The sequence below is a fragment of the Wyeomyia smithii genome, chromosome 1 (assembly GCF_029784165.1).
Source record: "Wyeomyia smithii strain HCP4-BCI-WySm-NY-G18 chromosome 1, ASM2978416v1, whole genome shotgun sequence".
Classification (NCBI taxonomy): domain Eukaryota; kingdom Metazoa; phylum Arthropoda; class Insecta; order Diptera; family Culicidae; genus Wyeomyia; species Wyeomyia smithii.
This window is the reverse complement of record NC_073694.1, coordinates 18,626,048-18,642,843: the sequence shown is the minus strand read 5'-3', so window position 1 is coordinate 18,642,843 and position 16,796 is coordinate 18,626,048. Positions and strand designations below refer to the sequence as shown.

Genomic DNA, 16,796 nt, shown 5'->3' with positions numbered 1-16,796 from the left:
TAATAGGTCCTTTATTATCTGCTGTGACGCCAATGCCCATCACACTGTGTGGAGAAGCACCGACATCAACAGAAGAGGTGAGAGTCTTTTTGAATATTCTTCATCTAACAACATTGACATATGCAACACAGGTAATAAACCGGCTTTTTCAAACGCGATCAAAGAAGAAGTTTTAGATCTGACATGCAGTTCTGCAATTTCGGGAAAAAATCAGAACTGGCGTGTCTCGGACGAGACTTCTTTATCTGATCATAAACACATCATCTTTGGTTGGGGGGCGGCAATAAATCATTGGCAGAATATCGCGACCCTAGGAAAACTAACTCGATATGCTTGTCACTTGAATTCTGCTGCTCCGACAAATGGCAACAGAATCGGCCCAATAGAGCGACTTGAAACCTTCTCTGAAACGCTAAACAAAATGATCTTAGACGCCTACAACAGTAGCTGCCCGGTCAAAGTCTCGTCTTCCAACAGGGATGTGCCGAATGTGTGAAAGTATAGACAACACACCTACGATTGCTAGACTTCACAAAACGCTGGCCAAAAATCACATCACTGAACTTGGCAGTCTTAAGCATCATGATGGAGCCTTTAAGAAGACTCCCACCGACACGCTGAATCTGACGATGGAAACCCATTTCCCGGGCTCGGCTGTAGGCGAGGTTTCCGCTAATGGTGAGGTGGGAGACGACCTTCTGGAGATTCTGTCGGAATCTGAAAGAGAAGTTGTCTCAACTTCTAACTTGACGAAATTTTCTCGTCGACCTGAGTGGAAAATGCTGCTAGATCTTTCCAGCCTTTCAAATCTGCAGGTGTTGACAGAGTGTTTCCAGTGTTACTTCAAAAAGGTGAGGCAATCCTGATACCGTTACTAACCGAGATTTTTAAGGCCAGTTTAAGATTTAACTACATTCCATCGAAATGAAGGGCAGTACGGGTTATCTTTATACCAAAAACGGGAAATAGAGATAGAAATAAAAATCTTTTAAACCCATAACAATGGAAAAAGTACTAAAGGAATATCTATATGCAACAAACAAGCTTGGATACCCTTTATCTAAATTTCAATTTGCATATCAAACAGGTACCTCTACAGTTAAAGCGCTCCACACGCTGGTAACAAAAATTGCAAAATCTCTCAGCAAAAGAAATTGCATTATGCTCTTTCCTGGATACTGAAGGTGCTTTCGAAAACACGACCTACTCTTCCATGGCAACAGCGATGAAGAAGAGGATGTTTCACACGTGCATAGTCAACTGGATTCATACCATGCTTGCACAAAGAATAATCTCTTCGGAGCTGGGGGGAACATCTATAACCGTAAGAGCCACGAAAGGATGTCCTCAAGGCGAAGTACTTTCACCACTCCTGTGGTCTCTAGTTGTGGATGACCTTCTCTGTAGCCTAGAAGATAAAGGTTTTGAAGTTGTAGGCTTCGCAGACGACATTGTCATTATGGTAAGAGGAAGAATGCAGCTTGCTTTAAACGTAACTTATTTCTGATGTAAAAAGGAGGATCTGAACATCAACCCGGCAAAAATAACAGTAGTACCTTTCACTAAAAAGAGGAAACTTAACCTAATGCCTCTTAAGCTTGAGGGAAGTTCTATCCAGTTAAATTTCTAGGTTTAACTCTAGATGCGAAACTTAACTGGAACGCCCATCTAGACATTGCAGTAAGCAAAGCGGTCAGTGCGTTCTGGTTATGTTCCAAAACGGTTGGTAGGAAATGGGGCCTAAGACCAAAAATGGTCAGATGGATCTACACCTCCATCATACAACCGAAAATAACATACGCTTCCTTAGGGTGGTGGCCTGAAACAAAAGAGGCTACTGCAAGAACAAAGTTAGTAAAGCTTCAGAGACTGGCGTGTATTGCCATAACTGGAGCAATGCGCAGCACTCCATCGAATGCGTTGGATGCTATTCTCCACCTGCTGCCTCTGCATGAATTTGTGCAGTTAAAAGCGGAAAAGAGCGCCTTGCGGCTCAAACGTCTTAAAGAAGTCTTACCTGATGATCTGGTTGGTCATCTGAGTATTCTGCAACACTTAAAAAGAGGGCTTTTGTTGAGTATGTGCGGAGACTGGATGAAACCTTTGGACAACTACGACATTCCCTACAAGGTGCGTTAAACATCGGGCTCCGACTGGGAGTGCGGAGTTAACATGGTCCGCAGGGGTCAACGGTATTCTTCACGGACGGCTCGAAAATCGGTTCGGAAACTGGTGCGGGAATCTTCGGTCCTGGTGTACAGATATCAGTGGCAATGAGCAACTGGCCTACTGTATTCCAAGCGGAGATTTACGCTATAATCGAATGTGTCAACGTTTGTCTGAAGAGAAACTACAAACATGCGAATATTTGCATTTTCTCTGATAGTCAAGCGGCACTTAAGGCTATTTGTGCTCACAAGTGTACGTCAAAAAGGGAAAGGGAGGGTTACTAAAAAGCGCCTAGAGCTCAATAAGTGGGCTCTTTGTACTTACACAGGACTAATAACTGGGCACTGCCCGAGTAAGTATCATTTAAAGAACATTGGTCGAGGTCAGGATGACACTTGTTGCTTCTGTAATATGGAAAGCGAAACCTCGGAATATTTGCTATGCAGCTGCGGTGCATTATACATGAGCAGAATCAAATTTCTTAGCAAGAGCTGCTTGCAACCAAGTGAGATTTGTTCTGCTAATCCTGGTAAAGTAGTCGGCTTTGGCAGTGTCTGGTTTTCTACATGGTACGTATAGTAATGGGGATATAATACAATAGTTCTAATTAATGGACGCAGTAGTATCACATACATAAGACATACGTAACACTCAGGAAGAAATCTTCCAAAAAAGTTGGTACAAAATGAACTACTCGAAAGTACCAACCTCTGTAAAAAAAACCTCTTTTGTATGTGGTAGTATAGTTCCACTATTTAGCTGCATTAGGTAGCAACGAAGCAACAAATCATGTTTGACCTCATAAATTCATTATTCAAAGAACCCTCATTGACAGACAGACGATCCAGCAAGAATTAAACAAATAGTTTTTATTCGGCGAGAATGCCACTGATGAATGGAGGCCTTTGAAGCGCTTCAGCGCAGCATATATTTATTAGTGTTGTTGGTAATCTCTAGCAAACGATTGAACACCTGTTAAGCTAGAATTCCACTATTAAATACTGCAACGTTTGTACAACGAATAATTCAACGTGTTGTTTATTTAGCACCGGTTGCTCTCATAACGGCTTCCAAATTGTTTCTTGGGTTCTATTGAGTGCTATTTATTATAAGAGCACAGACAAACAGACGTGCCACTTCAAAGAAAAATCCTCAAAAATCTTCGTCCTTATTCGAAACGTTACACTCATGCGCCACAATGTGAGCTTATTGTCTTCCTAACTCATTTTCCGTAAAACGGGTTTTGTCTTTGCTGATGGGTGTGCACGCTTGCTTATATCAACACCAGCGGCATTACTGACAGTTTTTGTCTCTGATAAAAACTCAACTGAATCGAAAAAGTAAGCCAAAGTTGCCATATTTTCAAGCACACTGCAATCTTGAGCCTGCTCTTGAGTCCTGTGGCTCGTACGATAACTGGAGCCACATTCTAGAGTAAAACAGACTGACTTGCACTTGTGTCGTGAAGAGAAGAATTCGAGACACAGTAATTGAACTTTATTTGAATTAAACATACGTTCCGAAAGTAACTTTCGCTGTGAAGTATGCTGATAATTCGAAGCATTTTATGAATCAGCAACTTTGTGAATTGTTTTTTATTTTTTGCTTCTTTACAAAATTGACAAAATTAGCGATAATCGTTTCGAAGGCCAACTTTTTAGCAACGCTAACCAGCTCAAAAATCGCTAAACCGCTAACTGAAAATTAGTAACACTCATTAGCGAATTAGCAGAATGGTGCCTGTGCCTACCACTGGGTGCTATCTTTCTGGATTGTTTGGCTCACAAGTTGTGAGTCACAACATTCTCTCCGTCTATCTTTTCCTCTGAGTATTACTAGTGCTTCCAGAACCCAGGATCGCATCAATGTTGTTTGTTCCGAGCGTTTCGAGTCCTTCAATTTACTCGTAACAGTAGAAGTTTTGATACCTAAAGATCATTACTTGTGCTTCATCCACACATGACGTGTTCTGTTGAAGTTGGAAGTTGTGATCATAGTAGGTAATCCTAGTAACAAGTTTGTTAGATTCTATCAACAAGTGAAAATTTCAATCATTCGTTAAAAAACTCTCGTCCTATATAGACGCAAATTCTTCCCAATTCAAACCACTGTTTTAATTCTACCACATACCAAGATGTTCAATATAAAGCATGATCGTATCTGTTTAAGCCACTTCAAGATTCATCAATAGTAAAATTGTTTTGTGATCTTTACTAACTGCCTGAACCCGCGGAAAAAGTTTATTCGAACTCTTTTCATGTCATGATTCACAGTGGATTTTATTCGAAGTAATATGTGCATCAATGTATACAGTAAGCTTTTAGCGTGCATGCCTTGCTTTTGTTTACAGTTCGACTCGGAAAAAAATATTGATGAACTCGGCGAAGGTTTTAAAAACAAGGTATTTCGCATATTTCGTTCCGTGTCCTGTGGAGAAATGGAGGAGTTCAGCCAAATAAAGGTAGAAGAGCTTCTCATATCAGACGTAATGGCTACGAAAAAGGATGTTACGCTTGGTAGTATCAATCGGTGCTCCGGTGAGCCGACTGTAACAAACGCCTTCAGGAAAGGTTCAACTGATGTGAAACAAGAACCTGTAACGGGTATCACCGATGAAGCGGAGACTAAGGTAGCTTGTGATGAAACTGCAGCTTCTGCCTTCAGGTAATTTTGTGCTTGCTCTTCTGCGGATTATTCAATCTGTTGTATACCAAACCTAAACCATTCTCAGACCAAAGGGTTTGTGAATTTAAGTGATAAACTCGAAAAAAGCTTCAAATATAAATATTTCTTTTTTTGAAAACTACAAATTAATGTTACCTACCACGATAATATAATCTAATGTATGTTCATACTTTTTCTTGCTTTTTTTCTGTTGCAAAAACTTTGTTGATTCGAAAAGGCACAATACCGGCGTCCAGAAACTAGCGTTACCCGTGTAAACGACGCGCATAGTACTTACGAGATAATACTATGAATTCGTGAAGCTTCCATACCGGTATTTATAGGCTGACCAGACGTATTGTTTTGAACCAAACAGTACCGTTTTTTCGACTGTTTTTAACCATCCCGTCTTTTTGCCATTTTGTACCGTTTTCGAATAACCCTTGAAAAAATCTTAAATAGAGCTTTGCATTGAAATAAGTTTCCAAGTAGCCAGGATTTTCTAATATTACCGAGTACGTTTTGTGCCTTCCTAAAGTACCGCACCATTGGAAGGACATCCCCTATCGTGAATTGATGAAAAAGTCGCGACTGAAAGTTGAGACCATGATAATTGTTAGTTAAAACCTCGATCATCATGTGACAAATTTCAGGAAATCATTGCAAAAAAATCACTCTCCAGAGTCGGGCAAGTTCATCGACGCTCTGAATAATTGTTTGTATGTATGTAATGGATTTTATCATGTGTCCCGTTTTTTGAACCCATTTGTCCCGTTTTGATCCCAAGAAAATCTGGTCAACATAGGTATTTAATGTACGGAAAATTTGTTAGATCGTTTATAACTAGCTAGAATCTATAAAGCAAACTAGCTGATTCTATCCCGGCCATTTATTTTTCCTTAATATAGTAACAAATTAAACTAACTGAATTAATACGTTAAAATAAGAGCGATTCAATATCCGTCCGGTGTGTTTTCCGCGGGATCAAATAGCGTTTTTTAGTCGACACTTTCCTTGAGATCGTATTAACTACAGATAGATCAACAACGCGTAATAGATCCGTTAGAAAGAGGAAGTAATATGAGTGGCGAAGCGTCAACGTAGATATATTTTTTGCAAGATTGTCTACTCGACTGCGATATATCGATTATATGTTTAGGTAGTAGTGTAATGACTTCGCGAAGACCAAAATACAAAAAAACCATTCTCAGACCAAAGGGTTTGTGAATTTAAGTGATAAACTCGAAAAAAGCTTCAAATATAAATATTTCTTTTTTTGAAAATTACAAATTAATGTTACCTACCACGATAATATAATCTAATGTATGTTCATACTTTTTCTTGCTTTTTTTCTGTTGCAAAAACTTTGTTGATTCGAAAAGGCACAATACCGGCGTTGCTGATCATCCCCAGAAAAAGTATGCATGTGAATTCTGCAACAAAGATTTAAGGTCAAAATACAGTTTGGAGGGTCATAGAAGATTACATACCGGGGAACGACCTTTTGCGTGTGATATCTGCAGCAAAACATTCCGCACAACTAAAAGTTTACGGTACCATAAGCTTGCTCATACAGGAGACCGCAATTTCGAGTGTGACGTATGCAAGCGACGTTTTTCCTTAAAATCCAATTTATCGACCCACATGAATATACACCGCAGAGATTGCCCTCATAAATGTGTCATCTGCGATAAAACATTCCCAGATAGATGTAACCTCATGGAACATATGCGCACTCACAGCGATGCGCGACCCTTTAAATGCGATATCTGTGGTGCAACGTATAAGAGACGTAGTATTCTAAAAAATCATATGAAGATCCACAAGGTCGAGCCATCCCCAGGGTAAGTATTTTACATGTTTAATCCATTTTTGTCATGATAAATGGCAAGCTTTATACCTCATTTTCAACCACAAACTTTTTTCTATCTGTGGATGGTAATATAACTCGACAGGCACCTTTTAATTCCAAAATTTATGTGCTATATTCTCTCGATCAGACTCGACTTGTGTCACTGATTGTAAACCAATTCATTTTTTTTTGGGTTGTTGCAGCAACACAGAAGGGTTGGAGCCGAGTCGGACTGATAACAGTCGAAGTGAAGGATCAGTGAAATACACCTGTGACATCTGTGGTAAACAGTACAGCCGATTGGGAGTACTTCACATACACTTGGATCTTCATCAGAGCACCACTGTCAGATCTGAGATGGAAACTAAGCACACGAAACTACACGAGTGTACGATTTGTGGAAAAGCACTTCCGTATAGAACAAAACTTCTAAGGCACATGCTCTCTCATACTGAAGAACGGCCTTTTGATTGCGACATTTGCGGTTTATCATTCAAGTCAGCCCTAGACGTGAAAGTTCATAAGAAAAGTCACACCTCCGAGAGGCCATATGAATGCGAAATTTGCGGGACAACGTTTCTTTTTCCTTCCACGCTTAAGCGGCACTTGTTTGGCCATACCAACGAACGGCCTTTCAAATGTAATATTTGCGGTCTATCATTGAAGTCAGAATATAATCTAAGAAATCATCAGCAAACGCATAATTCCAATAGTGAAGGTTTCAAATCCAAAGAACTTTTTAAATGTGACATTTGCAATTCATCGTATAAATCGGCTAGTGGTTTGAGGAAACATGAGAAAAAGCACTCCTCGGAGAGCCCGTATGAATGCAAAATTTGCAATGAAAAGTTTCCGTTTGCTTATAGGCTACGGCAGCACATGCTTGGCCAGTCAAATGAACGGCCCTTCAAATGCAATATTTGTAGCTCATCATTTAAGACAATTCATAAACTACAATCTCATGGTAACGTACACTCGGAAGAAAGACCTTACACATGTGATATTTGCGTTTTTGCATGCAAGAGAAACAGCGAGTTGAGGGCGCACGAGAAAACACAAAAACATCGAAGGCGAAAATTAATCACAAACGAACATTGATAAGCGATTTTGTTCTAACTATATCGATTCGTTATATACGAATTATTACGGCAAAACTAACGTAGGAAGGCTTGGATAAATGTTTCAATAAACACTCCACTCTAGCGGATGTCACAAACCAGACGTATTTTTCTTAGGTGCACAGCCAGAACTCATCGTTTCCAGCATTTGCCACCATCTACCTCAGGGTCAAGCCAGTGAAGTTGATGAATTCGAAAAATGCATTCCAGAATGCCGGAGTGATCAGACGAATTTACGTTCGCAAAAGTGAACGTTCCATCAGACGCCGCTGCGCTCCAGGAGCAGATTTTTGCGAAATGGTGTGTGCTCTTATGGTGTGTGGACAGGGATCATTCAAATAATAACATAACGCGCTCAGGGGTTGGGGTATTCAGCGAAGCGTTACATTCGGGTTATTCGCGTTGAAAGAGATTTTGAAGGCTGTTCGCACCTACGTGAACACTCAGATGTAATTGTCAAAATGTGCGTGATGACAAAAGCAAAAATATTTCCTTCCTTCTTTTTCGCATGCAAAAACCAAACAAATATCAGCAACACCGTCAACGCGAATTGCGTGTGGCAAACATGTAAAATTGCGTTACGTGGGGGTGGGTGGGTATTGAAAATTACCAAATTCCGCGTTATGTAATATTTGAATGGTTCCACAACCGCATCCAATTGAACGTCAATAAATGCTGATAATATTATCCATTTAGTTGATAATCGTATTCGATTGGCAACGAATGATTTTACTCTCATGCCGCACATTATACCTTACGTCGCAAATAGTGCGCTGTATAGCGCATCTGATGTGCTATACAGCGCACTACTTTTCACGTAAGGATATTTTAAAGTCGCGCGCAACGGAAGTCGCGATTTCGATTTAGTGCTGCGACGTTATTAACCTTTTTTAGGGACCCTTAACTCTTTGACCTTTGATTACAACCTATCCAAAAGATCAAAAATAGACCATTTTACGAGACGTTTCTGAACTGTATTCATGCATGAAATTTTGACAGAAAGCTCGGAACCGCTCACATAACGCACGTAAAGGCAACATCAATGTCAGCAGGATCCGTGACACCTGTCAGTTCGTAAAATGGTCTAGGGCCAGGGCTGTCAATTATACAGATTTTTCAGAAAAATACAGATTTTTTTACGGGTGCATACCGATTTTCGAAATAAAATCTGGCAGCTCTGCTGTGGTCTATACCGTTCTATACCTCTACGGCGCACGAATTGTGCCAAGAGCTTGAGTGCAGTGATACTCGACTCTAAACTGATGATTAAGAATGCGTATTGCAAAAATTTCAGCGATATGATTTATTGAAAATCCTTATACGCCTTATACACAATTACATTTTATTATTTGCTTAGTTTCCACACACAGTTAAGCGATTAACTTTCAGTGTGCATGTCATGACATGTTTTTGTTGAAAAAATGTGAAGCCGGGACGAGTTTGGAAAAAAAGTGAAGCCGAAACGAGTTTGAAAAATACACATAATCACGTAAAATTTAAAACGTTATTCTGTTTCGTGAGGTAGGTGAGCGAAATGAAGGAGTTCAGCCAAATAGAGGGGGAAGAATTCACTTCAATAAAAGTAGAAGAACTTATAATATCTGACGTTGTGGCTACGGAAAATGAAACTCTGCTCAACAACATCGATCGGTGCCTCGAAGAACCGACTTTTAACCTGGGAAAACAATCTACTGATGAGGAACAAAAATCTGTGACGGCTTTCGACGATGAAATTGGGACTAAGGAAGCTTGTGATGAAATTGCAGCTTGTAGCTACAGGTAATTTTGTGCTCTATTCTTACAATAGAGGGTTTGTGATTTCATGAGGTTGTTAAATCAACAAGTTAAGCTCGAAAGAAGGTTTAAAAATCACAAATAATAGAGTCAAAAACTATTCGTGCAAGTTTTTTCGCTTGAAAAACACAAATCAGTGTGTAACTCAGGCGGTTTATTACCATACACAATATTGCATTTGGTAGAATTTATTTTCGAAAAACTCGAAATCAAAACAAAATCGAGTTTTAAACGTACGATATGCAGAGACCTTCAGCTATTTTCACTAAGAATATTTTTTCGTTTTTCTGTCTTGCAGCAACTTGCAGGTAGTGAATGAGTAGTGGAAAGTTTCATACGTAGATTGCTTATGTGAAATATTCACATATTCAACTCTAGCCCTACTCTGCCTTCAACGGCAACATTATCAAAGTTGTATAAAAACAAACTGTCTCACAAGGGAAAAACGAATCTAAGCGGATTGTATAACAATTCCTCGAAAACTATTTCCCAGAAAATAAAACGCCGAAGCTTTTTCCCCAGAAAACAAAATCCCAGAATGTACCAATCACCAGAAAACTGTTACCCAGAAAGTACTAATCCCCAGAAAGTTATTATCCGGAATGAACCAATGCCCAGAAAATACCGTTTTCCAGAAAACTGTTATCCAGAAACGAAGAAATATGCATTTTTATTTCTTTAACATGGAAAATCTGTTAAAAACTGAGTTTTTGTATATCTGAAATGTATAACGATTCTATCATTTGAATCAACTTATTTTCAACTAATACATTTGTTCTTTCATGGAGTAAATAAGTAAGCGCTTGACACCAGGCCATAGTCATAAAATCAGAGAACTTTCAGTAATCGTTTTTGGCTGAATGAACATCACAAGTCGACCACAAATCACAGTAGCGAATTGATTTCTGAGGCTCCTTGACCAAAAATCTAAAATACCCCTTTCGGTTAATCTAGTTCACATGGGGGGCAGCCCCCCTGCAGAAATTACCTCTGTAGAGGTTCGTTCGTTTACCTGAGTTGATGCAACATCCACTAGTACCGTAAAAGCGGCAAACTTTGATAGCTTTTTTAAGTATTACTCAAATATATGACACTTCAACAAATTTACTCCGGGTTTCGTATTTTTAAAATAAGTACTAGGTATACGACAATGCATGTACAACATCGAAATTCATCAGTATTGTTTCAACTACGCTATTGATTATTTTTTGTAACCTATGACTAGTTTTTCGTTTTCGGGTAACTTTGATAATGATGGAATAATTGAGGAAAATGTTAGAAAGGTCCACGTTTATGGACCACGTAGACTCATTTTGTTCAGTTTAGGCCTCTCGCATCGTTAGACTTTAGTCCATACAAGCATAAATAAGAAGCATAGACTTTCACCTGAGGTTAGTTCATGATTTTTTAGTTTACAACAGTGTTGCATGAAGAACTCTCAATATGCAAAAGGAATCAATTATATTCGGGTTTTGTATAACCATGTTTATTTGTCTCAATTTATATAATAACTTGCTACGGGTGGTAGAGATATGGTTGCTTGCTACTTCCTGTTGGTTATATTTTTCAACGGACGACGGTTTCGAGTTGCTAGCATCGAACCCTTCTTGGTGGATTTCGTTTCGCCTTTAACTTTCGGAGGGTTCACGACATTGGTATCATCGTCAACTCCTGTTTCAACTTTAATCTTCTTGACCAATGAATGTTGAGCTTGCTGTTCACTAACACTGAAACCTGGCTGAACATCAATCAACCGGCGCTTACGTGAAATGGTTCGTTCCTGCGCTAATCCGAACCGCACTTTCTTCATCATTATAATCAGCTGTTCTGAAAACGAAGATGTGACTGCAGTTTCTCCGGTTTTAGGCTCATCAGCATTGCCGGGAAGGTTCTTGAGCACTGCCTTCTCATTCAATGGGTAAATTCCAGATGCTCTAAACCCAGCTTTCATATTGGTTTCACTATTCTCCCTAATTTTCACCAAAGACTTCTTCAGAAGTCGAGGAAAGATGTGTTTTGAAATGCATCCTTTGTTTTGTTTCTTCCATTCGCTCAATGTATCTTTCCAGGCTTTTTTGAGAGGTCGAAAATAGGCAACATCGAGAGGCTGGCATAGGTGAGTAGCGTTAGGCGGCAGCAGAACAAAGCTGATATTGCTGGCCATGCAGGATTGTAGAACACGGAAGCTTAAATGTGAAGCAACATTATCGCCGATGATAATACGTTTTTTATCGTTACGTAGTCCGTTGAAGTATGGCAGTGCTATCGTGGAGAACCAGTCTTCGAACACCATAGAGTCGAACCAGCCTAATAATGCATTATGATTAAGAAAATGGAATTTATACTTATATTTCACATGTTACCAGATTTTGTGCGGTTGTATCTACAACCATCTGGTCCCCCTTCAGTCCAAGTTGGATACATGTGGAGAGCTGCATAAACGACATACGGTGGCAGCATTTTTCCATTGGCTGCCCCCGCAAACATTACAGAAAACGAGGATTTAGAATGGTCCATTACTGTGTCTACGTGTTTTTGGCCTCTTTGCACTACGACGCGCTTCGATCCCGGATCATCGCTGAAGTTGGTTTCGTCGTAGTTTATGATGTTTTCCGGAGGGACACCATCCACAGTTGTCGCAAGATTGTCGAAATAATTTTTGATCGTCTCAAGACTCACTTTGGCACGACTTCGCTTAATGTTTTGAGACAAGCGCGAAACTAATGTGTGCCTTTTCAGGAATGAGTTGATCCAATCTTTTCCAGGAGTGTTGTTCTTGAATTTGGTCTTCATTTTGTTGTGATCCAGGAATTGCTTGACGAGCTTCTTTATACAATCCGCAGTCAGCGGAAATCCCCAAACGCCAGCGACACGAACGGTATCAGCAAGATCGCATTCTTGTGCATCGGTTAGAACGGTTGGTGAACCAGGTTTCTTGCTGTACAAACCGTGTATTTTATGATACAACGTACCGTATACGGTATGCTGAAGCTCCGGGAAGCCGCAAATATAGATGACCTTTTCCACTGCACTTCAGCTACAGCTGCCTATAATTTTTCGGACGTGTAGTCTAAATAGGCCTTTTTCTTGTTTTCACACGACATTTCAGAGGTACAAATGCACTACTGTGATCAGAAAGCCAAAAAGAATTTGGAAATCTCGAATTTGCACTACCAGAGGAACTGGTGGTCAATGATTTGTCTATAAACAATGTGTTGGTCGTTATGGTTACGGTAGTGTATGGTAGCTCATGCGTTCAAAGGCCGTCTGATTCTAATAAATAGAGCAACCAGAATGAACACACCATGGTCAGATTTTGATCATTTTGGGATATTATTCTCAAAAGTGCAAGTTTAAGGGACACATTCACATTTTTATGAATGGATGTTTGTGAAAAATTTAACACTAATATGTCACTGACTCTAGAAACTTTATTCAAATATTGCTTCTTGGGACAGTTATATAAGAAATATATGATTGTTTGAGCACCTTATAAGATAGTTCTAAATCAGGAAAACTGTTTTTTTTTTCAGTTTATTGCAAAATGTATCACGCAAACAACACAAAATCCAAACTGTATACAAACAGTAACACCTCAACTATGAAATAGTAGTAGAACAACTTTTGTAAATATAATGTCTCATAGGTAATAGGTAGTTATGCACAGGATATCACGCGCTATCAATGTTACCCGCACTATCAAAGTTTGCCGCGTTTACGGTATATATTAAACGAGCGAAAGGGAACCCGGTTACAATTCCGGAGCCTGTTGAGTATACGTTTGCATTGCCGTGCACACTGGAAACGGTAGCGCCTTTGTTATCATGGCAACATGAATCCTTTCCTTCGAGAAGCCAACAAGAGATATCGGAAGAGTTTTCTTTTCTGTTTAACAGTCATACTAGCCATGGAAGTCTTTCATAGAGAGATATGGTTGGACAGACTGGTAGAGCATGGTATTAAATTGTTGTGTCGATATTCTCTTTCTGGACCTTGAAAATCGAAGACTGGGGCACGCAAACTCTCAACAGCTTGTACCGAATCCGCAGCAGGTCTCCAAGGTTTAGAGTCTCTAGTCGATAGATCAGTGTAGGTAAGGGAAGTCGGCAAATTAGATCCGTAACTTCGGGATAAGGATTGGCTCTGAAGACTGGGGTGACTCGGGCTACGGAGCTGCCGAGTCGCGGGTCTGCGGTCGTGCTTCCGCTTCGCGCGGGTGTCGCGCAGTGGGCCTGCCGGCGCTTCTGCCTCAACGCACTCCGGGGCGTCCGGCCGTGGTGGGCCGCCCGTTCGTCCGCCTCGCGCGGGCGTGCGGTGCACTCGCTTGCCCGCCGCGCCCGGGTTCATACGCTTCCCGGTTTGGGCTGCAGTCATCGATAAACAGTCAATTCAGAATTCTGCTTACGGTGATGCTGGAGAATAGTTTTCTGGGTATTGGTGCATTCTGGGAAACGGTTTTCTGGTAACTAGTACTTTCAGGGGTTTAGAATTCTGGTAACTAGTATATTCTGGGATTTGGTATTCTGGAGAATGGTTCATTCTGGGGAAAATCCTTCGACACTTTATTTTCTGGGGAATGGTTTTCTAGGAAAAGTCGGACAACCATCTAAGCGATATAAACCTCTAACTTTTGTAATTTTTTTAACCAACTTTCAAAAGTAACTTTTTTTATGTTGCAGCAACGTAGAAGCTGTGGAACCGAATCGAGCTGATGCCAGCCAAAGCAATGGATCAGTGAAATATACCTGCGATATATGTGGAAAGCAGTACAAGCAAACGATAGCACTTAACCTACACGTAAAACTTCATCACAACACCACTGTGAGTTCTGAAATTAAAACCCGCAACACAAAGCTACACGAGTGTACGATTTGTGGAAAGACAAATCCGAACAGAGCAACGCTGACAAGGCACATGTTGTGTCACACGGAAGAACGACCTTTTAATTGTGATATTTGCGGTTCATCATATAAGTCAGCGGATGATGTGAAAGTCCATAAGAAAACGCACAGCTCCGAGAGACCGTATAAATGCGAAATTTGTGGGAAAGGGTTTATTGCTCGTCAGAAGCTCAAGCGGCACTTGTTTTGCCATACTAGTGAACGACCTTTCAAATGCAATATTTGCGGTCTATCGTTAAGGAGAGAAGATAATCTAAGAAATCATAAACGAACGCATAATTCCAATCGTGACAGCTTCACATCCGAGGCAAACCATGTGACGCATGTGAGTCCATCTGAAGAACAACTTTTCAATTGTGATATCTGCGGGTTATCGTATAAAACAGCGATAAATTTGAGAAGACATAAGCACAAGCACACCTGGGAGAGTCCGTTTAAATGCGAAATTTGCGACAGAAGATTCCCATTTCCTTACAGACTAACGCGGCACATGCTCCGCCATACCAATGAACGGCCTTTTCAATGCAACAGTTGCGGCTTATCGTTCAAGTCGATTTATAATCTACAAAATCATGAAAAAAGGGTACAATGCACAAGAAAACGGAAAAGCACCTTAGGCGAAAATTAATCACAAATGAAAACTGATAAGCGATATTGGTCAGTCAAATCTTCACTCAGTTTTGAAAATTTTAAAGACTGTCTTTATTGTACAATGTGATGTGAATAAAGAAAATGAAGTTATGACAGTATTGTAACGAATTTTTTTACTTAAACGACGTGCTTCTACAGAGGTCATGTGTAATGACAAAAACGGCAACATGCATGCTGATAAACCGACGGTTGTAGCCATGATACTAAGGATCTGGGCGGATCAGGGATACCAAATGTGCAGATTTGTCTGCAAAACGCAGATTTTTGAAGTCCGTGTGCAGATTTTTAGTGATTTGCAGATATTTGCAGTTTTTCCACGCTTTCTGCAGATTTTTGTCAGAGTCTCCCTATATTTGCGCAGATTTTCTTAAAATGTGTCCAGATTTTTACAGACTTGCCCGCGTGAGCGAAATTTTTTCGGATCACGGATAGATTTTTTTCAGATTTCGAGCACATTTTTCCGGTTTTTCGAGCAGTTGCAGACATTTTTCAAAAACATCTGGCATCTCTGAGGCGGATGAACACATGGCGAACGCCTGGTTAGAAGGCCTCATATGCCCTATCTATAAGAAGGGTCATCGATTGGATTATTGCAACTATCGAGACATTAAAAAATAATTTTTTTGTCGCTTGTTTGGCGCAGACCAAGTCTTGTCAAATGTAATAACTTTTATGTTGGTAATCGTATCGCGAGTTTTGAATAGATTTCGTTGGATCAGCAGGTGTAAAGTGTATTTTATATGCTTATTTTAATTTCTTTAATGAATTGCGCGTATTGCATAATGTTGTCTACATTGTTCTCAGCAAGTATATAGGTTATATCTGTCTTGTATAGGGTATTTTCTTCTTGTGTTAACAAATTTAGGACAATCGTGAAGGATGTGTACAATGTGTTCAGTTGTGTTACAAAGATCACAGTTACTATTAGTGACTAGACCCCATGAGTTCAATCGATCTTTCGTTGCAGTATTTCCTGTTCTTAGTCTATTTATGGTTATCGTATGTTCCGTGCTAATGTTTATATCTTTGAACCATGGTTTGAGTGCAAGTTCGGGCATGATTTTAAAGTGGTTAAAAATAATTATCTTTGACCAAATTTTTATCTGTCAAAAAGTGACAAATATTTGACGCTCGGTCAAAGAGTGTACTACAGGCTTTAGTTTTCTTAGAGCAAGCGCACCGGTGAGTTGCCATTTGAGTTGCTATTTTCACAACGCTGGCCGTTGCTATTTTGGATAGCAACCGGTGTTCGCACCGGTCGTTGCTATTGGGGATTACCAATTCATCTATTTCATTTTACCGCCGGCAGTTGCCAATTCCTAAAGACCGTCACTAGCTAGCGTTAGCAAAATGTTTGTGTGTGTCGTATTTCCCAGAAATTCTGCGCATCTAGTAATAAGGCGTCGTACACAAATTACGTAACGCATGAACGGGGGGGGGGGAGATGAGTTGAGACTGCGTTACTTATTATTACGTAGGGGAGAGGGGTGGTAGTAGAGACAGTTACGTAACTGTGATGTTGGCTCGAAGGGGGGTCAGGCTGTTCAGCGTTACGTAATTTTAGGGGGGGTTCATATCGAACGTTACCTATCGTTACATAGGGGAAGGGGGTCTGATTTTTGGCGTTACGTAATTTGTGTACGACGC

At 40.2% G+C, this 16,796-nt stretch overlaps 1 protein-coding gene across 1 annotated transcript; it reads left to right on the top strand.

The window, feature by feature from the left end:
• The first annotated feature begins 4,246 nt into the window (after nucleotides 1-4,246).
• LOC129716614 (zinc finger protein 91-like) lies at nucleotides 4,247-15,364 on the top strand. Its single transcript, XM_055666449.1, has 6 exons — nucleotides 4,247-4,457; nucleotides 4,520-4,833; nucleotides 6,216-6,677; nucleotides 6,889-7,780; nucleotides 9,329-9,582; nucleotides 14,277-15,364. The coding sequence occupies exons 2-6, from the start codon at nucleotides 4,607-4,609 to the stop codon at nucleotides 15,124-15,126; spliced, it is 2,685 nt and encodes an 894-aa protein (XP_055522424.1). The 5' UTR covers nucleotides 4,247-4,457; nucleotides 4,520-4,606; the 3' UTR covers nucleotides 15,127-15,364.
• The last annotated feature ends 1,432 nt before the right edge of the window (nucleotides 15,365-16,796 follow it).

Coding starts and splice junctions, on each gene's coding strand:
- LOC129716614 (XM_055666449.1), top strand. CDS start 4,607: ATGGAGGAGTTCAGCCAAATAAAGGTAGAAGAGCTTCTCATATCAGAC. Junction 6,678..6,888: donor AAGGTCGAGCCATCCCCAGG/GTAAGTATTTTA, acceptor GGGTTGTTGCAG/CAACACAGAAGGGTTGGAGC. Junction 7,781..9,328: donor AATTAATCACAAACGAACAT/TGATAAGCGATT, acceptor TTCGTGAGGTAG/GTGAGCGAAATGAAGGAGTT.